The sequence below is a fragment of the Colletes gigas genome, unplaced genomic scaffold (assembly GCF_013123115.1).
Source record: "Colletes gigas isolate AHSC1104 unplaced genomic scaffold, ASM1312311v1 Colletes_gigas_Sc00001, whole genome shotgun sequence".
Classification (NCBI taxonomy): Eukaryota; Metazoa; Arthropoda; class Insecta; order Hymenoptera; family Colletidae; genus Colletes; species Colletes gigas.
In genome coordinates this window covers 9,941,155-9,954,368 of record NW_025106630.1, presented here as the reverse complement: position 1 = coordinate 9,954,368, position 13,214 = coordinate 9,941,155, and the positions used below count along the sequence as shown (strand labels likewise).

The window sequence follows — 13,214 nt, the reverse complement described above, 5'->3', positions numbered from 1 at the left end:
CCGAAATAAGTCACAGAGAATAGAAGAAGCGGATACCGTGCGTGCAACACGCGAGCTGACCGCACGCGTGTAAAGATGGCTCCTCGTCTGACTGACGAGCTGCAAACGCCCGGCTACGACTTGGACTATGACTTGGGACTCCGGTGTGCCGTCTACTCGAAACCAGGCTACCCTTCGAAGTCTGTACGTATGTCGGAGGCCATCACACGGGGGCCGTCCATGTACGAAAGGATCGACTCGACGTCGGGAATCGCGTTACTCGCGGGTAGTCCGTGAGAGGGCTAGCTAGCGTTGATTGACGCGCGACGTTGCGCCAAACTCTCGGGGCACGCGAGCCGAGCAAACGGCCTGGCCTCCCGATTGGTAGCGATTTCGCCTCGGTAACTGGCAAACAATTCCGACTACGGGCAAAGATAGCACAGCCGAGGGGGGCAACGGTTTTGCACGGACACGATTCCCTCCATTCGCGACCACGCTCGCGAATCCCGCCGCGGAACACCGTGCCGATTATAGTGCCGACTGTATCCTGCCTGCTACCAGATCGCTAGATTACAGTCGTCCGTCGAGACGTTACCCGGGATCCGACGTTCCCTCGAACGAGTAGCTTCGAGCCGGAACCTCCCTCTCTCTTGTCGTAAATACGCGAATACGACTCGCCGTGCGCTATGGAAATCCTGATTATTCTCCTCCGATTCCCCGATCCTCCGATTCGCCGACCAGCAAACGTATCATCGCCGGTACCTGGATCCCGATCTCCGCGAGTAGCATCCTGTTCCAGGGGCGTGTTTGTTCGCATCCGTGACACTTGGACAAAATAATATTCGCCGTGAAGCACCGGTTTCCCCGCTCGTTCGCGTTCTATTATTAGCATCGTGCATGTTGTACCAACATTGCTCGAAAATTATGTAAGCAACGAGCATCCGACCAGGGAAGCCCCTTTTCGTCCCATTGGACTTGCAAACTAATTCTAATTCTATTATTACGACGTCTTTATTACGCAAGTTGACGACTGCTCTCGAGGCTCCAGCCCGAAAGATATATTAGAAACGGAATCGGTATTCCGCGGGTTATTTAGAGCCCGGTGGGGTCCAAGGAGCGGAGGATCGTCGGTCGATTAAGAACAAGAACGGCCGATCGAGGTCTAACAGTGGCTGAAAATACCCCGTCTACCAGGGAGGTCTCGTGCGTCGTTTAATTACCGTGTGTAACGAGTTCGAGTGGCTGCCGTGCGCACGAAACCCCTCTCGAGAAGGGGGTGCGATATGCTCTACGTCGTCCACGAATCACTCGAAATTACCGTGTACCGTTGCGACCCACACCCCTCCCAGTGTTCTTCTATGCCACCCCTTTCGCAGCCTTCGTCCTGTCTCGCCCTGCGAGCAACCGAACCCACCCCTCGCCCCGCCTCAACCCTGACCGGGCGGCTTTTCTACGCTCACGGTACCGTTTTTCGATCGCCGCGATCGCTGAAACCGGCCCCGACGGCCATCCACGGGGATGATACCGGTCCTCGACCGGCCACCGTAACCGTAACATTCTTCTTCCCGCTTCGAAAATAATTAACCGACCGGAGAATAGAGCTCGCTGGACCTTGGAAGAGACGAGGGGCTCGAGCGGGAAAAATATCGAGAGAATCGCGACCAAAGAGAGATAGAGAGAGAGAGAGAGGCGGTTGTCTTTTCGGAGAGGGTCGATTAGAGAAGGGTAGGCCTTGTTGTTACGACGAGGGTGGAGACCCACGAGATATCCGGGGGTCTCCCTACAGTCAGCTGTTTTAATGTAGGTCACCGGTTCCTGCGAAACGATCGATTTCCGCCTGGCGCGACCACCGCGCGGATCGTTCCACGCTCGCGGTTCCGCCTTTGTTCCTCCGCGAGGATCGCCGATTCCAGGATGCACGAGGAGCATCGCGGTCAAGCTGCAACCTGTTCCGGGGGCCAGCTGGTATCCTCGTTTCTCGCCATCGAGGCGTCGACGCGATCTCTCCCTCGATCGATCACCCGAACCGTTCGTCCACTTTTCGTCGAGCCCTTCGATACGATCTACGCGATCGCGATAACGTCGAGGGGACGTTGAAAGAGTCTGGCTATGATCGCCGCGCTAAATATTCGATCGCCCTGCTCTCGGCCATGATTTATACCAGCGCGAACAATGCCTCGAAAAATAACGGGTCGCGTTCGACGGATGGGCGGCGTCGGTGTCGCGAACAGACTTCGTTCCAGTTCTTACGCGCGTATTCCTGCGCCCCTTCGCACTTATTCTTAGTAATAATAGGTTTTCGTTTCAGGTAGCCGCTCGATACGCTCGGCAAATATGTATAATAAGTGTCAAACGATAAAACTCTCGCGACCGAACTAACACCTAATCGTTACGTACGCCGATGTAATATTTTCAACGGGGGAATTATTATGCAGAAAAAGAGGCAGAAGAATGGAATTAATTTCAATAATATCGTCGAGGAACAAATAAATAAGCGAATACGAATTAAGTGGGAGCCAGGAATTAAACAGATACGATACAGCGATTACAATTTAATTAGAGGCTAAGATATTAATTACAAAAAAAAATCTAGACAAATCGTAGGAATGTTCGAACGGATCCGCATTGTTACAGACTCGGTTCGCGACTGAATTTGATTAATAGCGCGAGATGGTGTTCGATATAAAACAACTTAGATTATCTGAGATTTCGAATTGACGCGTAAAACTTAAGGCGTTGTAACGTGTCAGGGCACGTGACATGGTAATTCGCTAATTTATATACGAACTACGAGTCCAGCTATGATTCTACGTTTTCCAAGAGTCATTAATCGCCGCTGAGAGATTAGGGGGTTACGATCGCGGTGTGTCATTCTTACAAGATCGTTTAATCTATAGAATATAAATCGAAGAAACTCGTGCCGGACTCGTTTCGCAATTTATTCATCGACGAAGAACGGCGAGATCGATGCCTGGCGTATATCCGTGGTAAAACGAAACGAAACACGCTTTCCTGGCCCGACGGGCCACGTACACGGCAGAGAAAATGCATATTTATGCAGTAGGCGTAACTTATCTAGTTCTGAGCACACTGGCTCCGTACGAACTCCGAGTCCGTAAAAAAGTGGAAACTGTAACCTAAATTGTTCGTAAAGTTGAACATTCTAATCGCCAGCATCGTCGTATGTGGACCTTGAAAGAGAACAGGTTTCCAATGGAAGAAGCTGTTACCGTAATCTATCCAATTTTTAGCGATACAACTAAGTCAGAAGTGGTTTCAAAGAATCCAAACTAATCCAAACTTGTTTAAATTGCATCTCGACTATGTTTCTAATTACCTGAATGAGCATTGCTCCAAAGTCGTACTTTTCCACACTTTTAAGTTTATTATTATTATAAGTAAACCTTTGCCTCAAGGAGGTACGATTGACCCAATCTTTTCCAAAAATTATCGAACGCTGTGGTCGCTGGAAATCGTATGGATCGCGATCCTAGGTGATCTGGGAGCCGATAGACGGAGACATGGACACCGAAAGCGTTAAATGAAAATATCGCGAGTGGTAAATGTCAAGAACCGAGAGGAAAGACAAGGAGTCACGGAACGGGAGCCTAGCGCCGTTACGATACAATGCCGACCCCGGGATGACTTGCATCTGTATCGGGCTGCACGAAGAGGAATCGGCGATCTTAGCCGCAGGGCACTCTCGTTCGACTTCCTTCTCGCTTTTCCCTCCACCCCCGTCAGACTGTCTCCCGTGAATTCTCATCGTTTACGGGGAACGATTTCATCGTCTCCCCGCGTTTATTATTAGGCGGTCCGGGGGACTACAGAATTTTCTTCGGAGCGATAGAAATCGGATACCTTTTTCCTCGTTGCTCGTCCGTCCCCGGGAAAAATTAAGCAATTCCTGGAAGCATCCGGAGAGCGAGAAAATTCCCCCGACGTCGGTCGAAAGGGGACGGTGAAAGAGAGACGACGGAAAAAGTTCCGAGGGGTGGCGCGAGACGACGGTCGGAAAATAAAGGAAAGAGGCAGAAGGCTCGGTTAATCCTTCTTGTTTGTCTTTTACGTTAATTATCTAGAATTAAGAACGCTGGTTGTCGCGGTGGTACGGCCGCTCGACCGGATTACTGCCTCGATTATTACTTGTTGCGGATTATTAATTACCGAGAATTACTGGGAGGGCGAGGCGCGGGGGTTTGCGTTCGACTGCGCGAAGGGTGGCGAGAACGAGAGTTCGGAAGAAAGCGAGCGTCGGATACGCGGCGGAGGCGCCCCCGATCGATTCCTTCGAGGAGAAACGTCTCGCAAAAAAAAAAAACACACACACACACAAGAAATCGGACGCGACTTGCGAAATATTTCCGTCGCGAACGCGAAAAGAAACGCGGGCGAAAGTGTACTTTGATCGGATCTCGCTCAAAATATGACTTGGTCGTTTAGTCCCTTTGTCTAGAGACTCGTGTAGAGTTACCGGCACCGGAGAAGAGAACAGAATGTCTGTTTCGTCCGGGCAAAGTATTTCGTGGCAAGCAATACAGCTGGGTGTGATTTCATGTCAAAAAATAGCTAAAAATAACTTTTATTGGACAATAGCATCGTTTTTTCCACCAAAGAGTATTGCGTGTAGAAAAACTTTCATTTATTAAGCGATAACTATCGAGAAACCTGACTTCGAGCATGACCGGTATTGTCTTTCAGCATTGTACTGTAAGCAGTGCCTAAAGTATAGATTGGATGCGATGTAGGTTCGATTATAGAGTTACTATTACGACGAATAAAGTTCCAACAGTGTATCGATACGTATACTTTGTTTTAACAGACCTTTGATAAAGAATTTTGTACTGGACAACTTGATCGTGCATAAAATGTCATTAGTATACAATTATTGAAACTCGACGAGCGCTGTGAATCAAAGTATAATAGAAATCCGACTCTTGGAGCGTGGATTTTGCAAGAATCGACGCGATCCGCTCCTCGAGCCGGCTAACGCGCTTCTTGCTCGATTTATCGTGTCTGCTTAATTCCCTTTCATGTTCGCGCTAAATTCCCGAAAGTTCACCGTGCTGTTGATAATAATATCGACGGGAAAGAACCGCGATCCGAGCGACAGGGAAACATCGACGAGGGTGGAAGGGACGAGCACCTGAGCAGCTTCTGCGCCGCAGCGCGCGTATCTGTGTCAAAAGCGGCCCACCGGCAATAATAGAAGCCCTTAAAAACGTAAAGCTGCGTACGGCAGGGCCGGTTGAGCGAACGCGTGGGTTATGAAACCGAAAAAAAAAAGAAGAAACGTGGCTGCCGCGGCAGCTGCCTCGCGTACGATCCGATACAATCGCGGAGAAGTGGATAGGTTTTTCCAGGAGAGATAAATGGAGTCGCGACGGGGGTAAATCTTTTCGCTGGGAAGAACGCGATTTCGTGGAACGGCCGTACCGATTTGGAAATCGTACTACTTTCCGTACGAGACGGTTCGCGAGCCGCGGTTGCGTTTGCGCGTACGAGCATCCATTTAACCGCGCGCCTATACCGTCCTAGCTGGTTGTGCATAAGCGCACGGCAACAACGACGAGAGGAGACGGGAGGAACGAGCCAAGAAAATAAATATTAATAACGATGCTTTCCCTCCCTCTCTCTCTCTCTCTCTCTGACGCTCTTCCCTCGATGGAACTAGACTGCTCTTTTCCCCTCGTCGCTCCTTCCTAGCCTCCCATTATACGTATCTCTCTCTCTCGCTCCATCGTTCGCCGAGTGCGCGTCTGTGCATTGTTAGAGCCATTACGGGAGCCAATTAATCTATGCACAATTTTATAATTAAACGGCTAATAGCGCATAGAATTATAGTCCAGGGCCGCCGCGCACTCCCACGTATCCTGCCGCGCGTTCGTGGGTTACGCGTACCCGGCGCGAATCGGCGCGTTTAAGGGAACCGAGGGAAGGAAATCGCGTTCCCGAGGAGCCGGTGAGTTCGAGGATGGATCGCGGACCGGGACACTCGGACGATCCAACGGGGCCCGATCGTCCGTGGTCGGGGTAAATTGACGAGGATAATTGGCTGGTCTCGTTAGCGAACGTATACGGCATCAATTAGGCGTGTCCGAGAAGAAACGAGCGTGCTCGGCGAGCAAATCGGGGACGATTCTCGCGTCGTGCGACCGGTCGACGCGTGGGCAGTCGCGTACCCGGAGATTTGTAAGCGGCAGCCATTAGGATCGTCGAGAAGTTTCGGATCGATCGGATAGGTTAATTGGTTAACCGTGGATCGAGAGATCCGTGTTCGGTTCTCCCACCGATCGTTCGATCGTGTTCCTACGGGAGATTCTTAATCCGGGGGACGCGAGCGGATCCCTGGACGCGACGCGAGCGATGCGACGCAGCCGGCGCCGCGCTCGAAACCGCAAGAAAAATCCCCCTGAATTATCGGTGCGGTTCTCGGTGCATGCTGTTGCATCGATGGCGATAGAAGCGGCCGGAGGACCGTGTAACTGTGCGCGCAAACGCCGAGCGTCCGCGCGGACCCAGAGGCGTAACATCGGTGTGTAGCCGTTCCCGGTGTTACCACTGACCGTGCATTATCAGAATGTAACGACGTCAGCGGTACACGCGACCAGCACCGGACACCGCACGCACGACGACCATACCGCGGTCTCTTAATCATCCGATTTTTACTCCCGCACCACCCACCCCCGCGCTCACCCGCCATCTCGGTTCGCCCTCTATCGTTTTTCCAATCGATACGAAAATTCCCCGAGACCCGATCGAAATCACCCTCTATTTCTCTATTATTTATTTATACGGACCTCCAGTCTAGTCACACAACATTCGACATAGAGGTAAATGGGGTAAAATCGCATACCTAACATGTTCTTGTTGCCTACAAAAAATCACAGAGAAATTCACCAAGAAAGGTTTTACAAAATATTACCGATCGAAATCACCCTCTATTTCTCTATTATTTATTTACACGGACCTCTAGTCCATTCACACAACATTCGACATAGAGGAGAATGGGGTAAAACCGCATACCTAACATGTTCTTGTTGCCTACGAAAAATCACAGAGAAATTCACCAAAAAACGTTTTACGAAATATTACCAGAAGCACACTTGTTAAGCAAAACTAAACAATAATAATTATTATTCCCCTTATCAGCACTACTCGCCACAAATGGCAGTTTTTAAGGAAACTACAGATCTGGTGCATGTGCAATGGAGATGACGAAAAAGAACATAACAAAAACCTGTATAACTGTATGCCACGACAATTCTTAGGTATCCGATTTTCTCCCAACGTGAGATAATTTAATAAACATGATGTTTCATCGCCCCAACGTAGGCTAAACTATTGATCGAACCGTCAACGTGCTAGGCAAGAGATACAAGAATACAATGCTCTACTTGCACAAGTTGATTCTCTTGCATAGAAGTCGTAAACAATGCTCGAATCACCAACATAGTAAAAAACTGATACGTGCTAGCTGATTCTTTGTCTCAAAATACTTTTAGAGAAGGTTTATAACTAGTAGCAGATGTTAGGCGGAAACAGAGGCGTGTGTGGTACATAAATCTGTAACTTCGTGCACTTTGCGTGTAAATAACAAAGTGGAAATCTACTACTTCCTCGATCCAAGTTTGAATACTAAACAATAATCTAGGATAAATAATTTGATGGACAGAACGAATACAAGAGATTATTTAACCGTGTTTGAGTCGGATTAGTCGCGAGGAATCATGATTACGATCGCCATCGAAGCTACACCCACGGAAAGTTTTGCAGTCTGCTGGATATGGTATGGAAAAAATGATCCGCTACGGATTGTTCGAGCGGGACAATAACTAAGGAGTTTGAACGCTTAGACAGTTTGAAATGAACGTCGGGGAAGGGAAGAGGAGCTTTGGTCGCATGACTTTGCTCCACCGGAACGATTTAAAACCACGCGTCGCAAAGGAAACGATACAAAAGTGATGGATCATCCACCATTATTCTATATTGATCCGTCAGATTTCTACCTTTTGAGGACCGTTCTATGAAACCTTCCATTACTCGAATGGAAGAGAAACGAGGACACGCCTAATGTCAATCGTATGTTTGGCGAAGACTTTTATTAAACGAAATCAAAAGAATTTTTTGAAAGGCAATGTAGCAAGATGGGAATTAGCGTAAAAGATGGAGTAAATTATATGGAACGAAACCGAAAATTTTGGCCACTTGACTTCCGGATCAGCCTACATTTAAATTTCTTTAGAAGATGTATAGTTCTGTATAGATCTTGTGGTTTTCTGTTGATATCTTTTGTACGACGAACGGGACCTGTACAGGTTATTATAATTTACATGGCCATTAAATTGTACCTCTTTAATTTCTTCATTATTATCTAATATAAGAACACTCTGACGGTGGTTATGCGAAATAATTGAGTGGCGAAAAATCCAGGCAAAATTGACGGATGATGTTTTGCGTTGTGCATGTTACAAAGATTTTAAATAATCAGATACAATTAGTGTGCAGCTTATAAAAATGTAACAATGTAATTTTATTCTACGTGTTTACGTTTTTATGGGAATAGATTCATTACAGGATATTTTACAATTATTTTATGTACACGTTACAATTATTGCAAAGATATTAAGTCGATACTTTTCTCGAAGTCATCAGGGTTCCTAAATCGAATCACTGCAAGATTACTTTAACAGTTCCAGAACGATCGTAAATTATAATCGATTCTCTAATTAAAGCAGACTGGTTTTGCTTGTTCGATAAAATGTGCATTGTGGGTTCACCAGAGTCGTGGAAGAACACAAAAAAGGTATAAAATCTATTATTGACCCAACCACGGCATATAAAATGAATATAATCACGTTATTTAATAATTATTACCGTTCACTGGACTCTTTATCGTTAATATAAATAAACGTTATACAATCATTATTATTGTACAGTGGATATATTCAATCTGTTTAGGATAAAATATGTTTTAATCTATCCGTAGTTTTTACTTTCTTCGTGCACGAATTTACTACTTTTAAACGATTCGGACAACCGGCTACTTTTACTCTATTTGATAATCAAATTTACAACCATCCAATTTGTTCTTGGCAAAGTAGTTAACGTGTAATAAAATGTGCCATAAAAATCAAGATACAGTTTCCAATCTTAATTTCCATACAAATTAAGACCAAATAGAACATATATAAGGTACAGTATTTTAATTAGTTCGATTTCGGTAACACTATCCTATTTAATAACCACGCGTGCTACGCAACAGGAAGTAATTACGAACGAAAACGCTGTATAAAGTAATTTACAACGTACACGGAAGGAACATTTAGCGTTAACGAGTTAAAGTTTGCCAAGAATGGCAAAACCAGTGGCTCGACTCTGCTTAATCAATCGTTAGGAAAAAGTTATGTATTCGCACTATAAGCGCGTATCCAACAAAGTCGAATAATTTACGGGAACGACTCAATAATTCATCGAATACGAAAATCATTAGATTAAAGCATGCCTGCGAATAATAAATCGGAATAAAACCCCGCGTCTGTATGACAAGTCTTTCGAGCACTTTCCTGATACACGATTATACTTTCGAAAACATACGTGTGCAACTCCACAAACAGTTCGAGTTCCTCAACAAAAGACGCGAAAATTCAACGTTAAAAAAAAACATCCCTGTTCGTAATTTCTGTACAGTAGACCCCCGTACAACACTGTTCACTTCTTTGCAATCGACAGCATATACATACTATTTATTTTTGTCCGAATTGTCCTATTTGGTGAAATATAGAAAATGAAAGTTGACACAACCATTCCTAAAGTGTTCTTTAGGTGCACGAACTATGATTCCCTTTCCCTCGAATCGAACCGCGATTTCCGGGCTGGAAATTCTGGGAACGCAAGAATGGAAAATCGGGTGTACGATTCGGTGAACGTTTCCGTGGGAACACGAAGAACGTAAGGGTCGAGGAAACCACGAGAAGAGCCCGCACGAGCCGACGGCTCGGCCAGCTCTGTTCTGTGACTGCGACTCCGGATTATTTGGATCCCTATCCCTACAGCTTTCTCTTTCCTCCCGTTTTCCCTTTCTCGCACTGTCTCTGTTCCCTCTGCTCGCTATCCCTCGACCCTCTTTCTCCTTCGCCCTCTCTGTGTCGCGCTGAATCCGTTTCCGTTGTGACTGCCGCCGCGCGCCGTCCTGCCGGGAATACTATTGTCCCTCGTCGCGACGAATTCGCCGATCTATCGATCCTCGCGGTACAACGTTCGTCGCGCGGGATTTCGATTTCGCGAGTCGATCGACCGACCGGGGGATAGAAAGATGGCCGATCGGTGACCGATCGAGGAACTCCGGAGTCGCGCCTAGGCGTCGGAAGACTCTAAAGTCGGGGACAATATTTTCCCCGGATAACGCCGGATCCCCTCGTTCCGTTTACCATTCCGTTTCGTCTGCCGTCTGACTCGTGGGTGGGGTAAGCTTGTACTACAGCCACTTCTCTCTGTCTCGTCGGTGGGGACGATTCATTCAGAGAAACTGCCGTGAAAGGGACACCTGTTGGCACGGAGGCCCGTTGACAATTCCGGAGTACCAAGGGCACGTGCCTCTACCCGAATCTCCTACCCCGTACTCGTCGAAGGATTGGATCGCGAACGAGAAGAATCGTGACTCGCGAGTCGGAGTCTATCGAACGGGAAAAGAACTCGAAATGGAAATAGAAAACCTACGAGGCTGATGATCGAGGAGCGAGAAAGCGAAGCCTGCGCGGAGTCTCGGTAGCGAGAAAACGCCCGGACAACGAGAAGAAGCCGACGCGCGATTAAAATATTTTTTGGTCGACCGGTAGCACGGTACGGAACGTAGCTGGCCGAAGATAAAGTGCTGCCCAGAGGCGACACCGGGCGTTATTAATACACGCGAGGATCGTAGCTTCCGTTCGCGGGAACAGGAGCTGCAAAACCAGCGACCGAGCAACCGTGGGTGGCTCTGTATACGATCACCATGATCGAGTATTGTTTTTGCGTCGAAAAGCTCTAACTTGTACTCCAGTTTCGGTCGATTCCTTGTCGAAGGTTATCCGTATAGGCTTACCTGGCCGTGGTGCAATCCCTGTAGAGCACGTCAAAGTCCTTGCAGCTGAGCAGCTTGCACCGATTAACGCCTGGCTGGATTGCTCCGAGTCCGCGTAGGATCCTAACCTGCTCGACGTTGCATACCAACGGCACTATATCGAGCCTCTTGAGCTTGGTGTAGACGGTGTGCAGGCCGCCGACGAGGTGCTTGAGGAAGAGCTCGAAGGCCTGGGGCAGACAGAGCATCGTGTCCCCGGCGATGATGAACGCGGCGACCTTCTGGCCGCGGTAGTCGACCAGCTTGCACTCGTTCGCGGTGGGATCGCTGGTGCTGATCGGTGGCGGACTGTTGTAGGACCTCGGGGGCAGAACCGCGTGATGCGCGGCCATCAGCTCGAGCGGCGAGCCATGGTGGCCGCTGAGCATGCCGCCGAGCTGACCCAGCAGCCCTAGTCCCGGCGGCGGCAGACCCGGCATATGGGGCACCATCGTTGGCGGTGCACCGGGTGCTCCTCCGGCAGAAAGAGGCGGCGGGCTCAACGGAAGTCCTTGGGGCGGCGATCCCCTGGTCGGCGATCCCGGCGTGGGAACGCCGCGATGTTTCTGTTGCGATTGTTGCTCGCGGATCTGGTCCCGCGGATGGGGCTGCTGGTGCGACGGCGGCGGCTGATGCTGGGAACCGTGAAGCTGTTGCTGCTTGCTCTGCTGACCCGACGGGCTATGGGGATGCTTTGGACTGCCGGTTACGGGACTGGCACGACTGCTGTGATCGGAGGAGCTATCCATCGCTCTGTGGTCCATGGAGTGTCCGAAAGGCGCGCGTCTATCCGTTAGTAGAACACGTTACGTTCGAGTTGCAGCGTTACCAAGCGACTCTGCATTAAGCTGCCGAAACGGCTTGTCAGCCGTTCGGAGTGATTTCCGTGTTGTTGCGTCTCGGTCTCGTCTCGCCTCGGTTCTCGCGCCACATGGACACCATGGGATACGAGACAAGTGCCCGCTGCGAGTCAACGCATGCTAGACCCGCGGTCCGATTCTCGACCAGCCGACGAGGCGCATCGTGTCGATCCAGGATTATCGGCCGGACGGATCGATTTCCTCCAACCGTCACTGAACACTTGGAGCAAACTGTACCGCGGTCTACGTTGGACCATGCACGCGCAGATAACAACTTCACTGTGCACAACCACTCGAACAACCCTGTCCATGACAATCGGATGGTGTCCACTCTGTGGCTACGGGGCTACGAGCGACCGCGTGTCCGTTCTCGGGGTGGACAGGTCCGTGTGGGTGTCCGCGTGTCGGGCAGCTACGCTCTCGAGGAGCAGCCGAGCTGCCCCTCGCCTAACAGTCGACACCCGCGTCGCGAGTTCTTCCTAGCGACGCGTAGCTGCTGCCGGAGGCTCGATCACTCGCGAAACTGGAGCACACCGAGCGTCAAGATCGCGCGAACAAGGGGTCGCGCGACAGATATCGCCGACGACCGAAACGTGGACGCCGGAGCGTCGTCGACGACCAGGACGACGTAAACGCGAGCGAACGGACGCGACGCGACGCGACGACGAGTGACGCGCGACGCACACGCACCGCGAGGAACGTAGGTACACCGCGGGCGACGAAGGATGCTGTCGCGGTGACAGCGAACGCGACGACGGCAACGATCACAACGACGACAACGACGAAAGCGGCTGCGGCGGTAACTCGCAGGAACGCGCGTCGCTCGTTCTCGAAGTGGCAAACGCTCTCTCGGTCGAGTCGGGAGTATTTCCCTACCCAGTCACAGATGTAATAAATAAAAACATCGGTGGGAGCCCGAGGAACAGGGAGGATGGGCGTTCTGTGCGCGCAACCGAGTATCCGGTTGGCGGAGCGACCGGGGTGGCAGTTATCCCCATTGGTTAGCGACCTCGCGGCGTCTACGCCTCCCGTGCCTTCCCCCGGTAGGTGGTGGGACCAGCGGGTATTCCCCACCAGGCGGCAACCTCTGCCACCGACGACGGCGACCGGGACGATTCCGGGGGCGACTAACACACGGAGACATCCAGACGCAGACGCGAGTCCCGACAAGACAGTACGATTCGAACCTACCGCCGATCTACGCGCTACGAGTGGGGATTTCTTCTTTTTCCTCGCGACCTCTCCCTCCAACACCCTCCACGGCTCCCGCCTCC

At 49.9% G+C, this 13,214-nt stretch overlaps 1 protein-coding gene across 1 annotated transcript in view; it reads right to left on the bottom strand.

Annotated features, from left to right (window-relative positions):
- LOC122405381 (dachshund homolog 2) overlaps positions 1 to 12,877 on the bottom strand; it is a 184,666-nt gene extending 171,789 nt beyond the window's left edge. Inside the window, exon 1 of the mRNA XM_043410074.1 lies at positions 11,063 to 12,877. Coding sequence (XP_043266009.1) covers positions 11,063 to 11,844 — 782 coding nt within the window. The 5' untranslated portion in view covers positions 11,845 to 12,877. The remainder of the gene's footprint in view (positions 1 to 11,062) is intronic.
- Between the last annotated feature and the right edge of the window lie 337 nt (positions 12,878 to 13,214).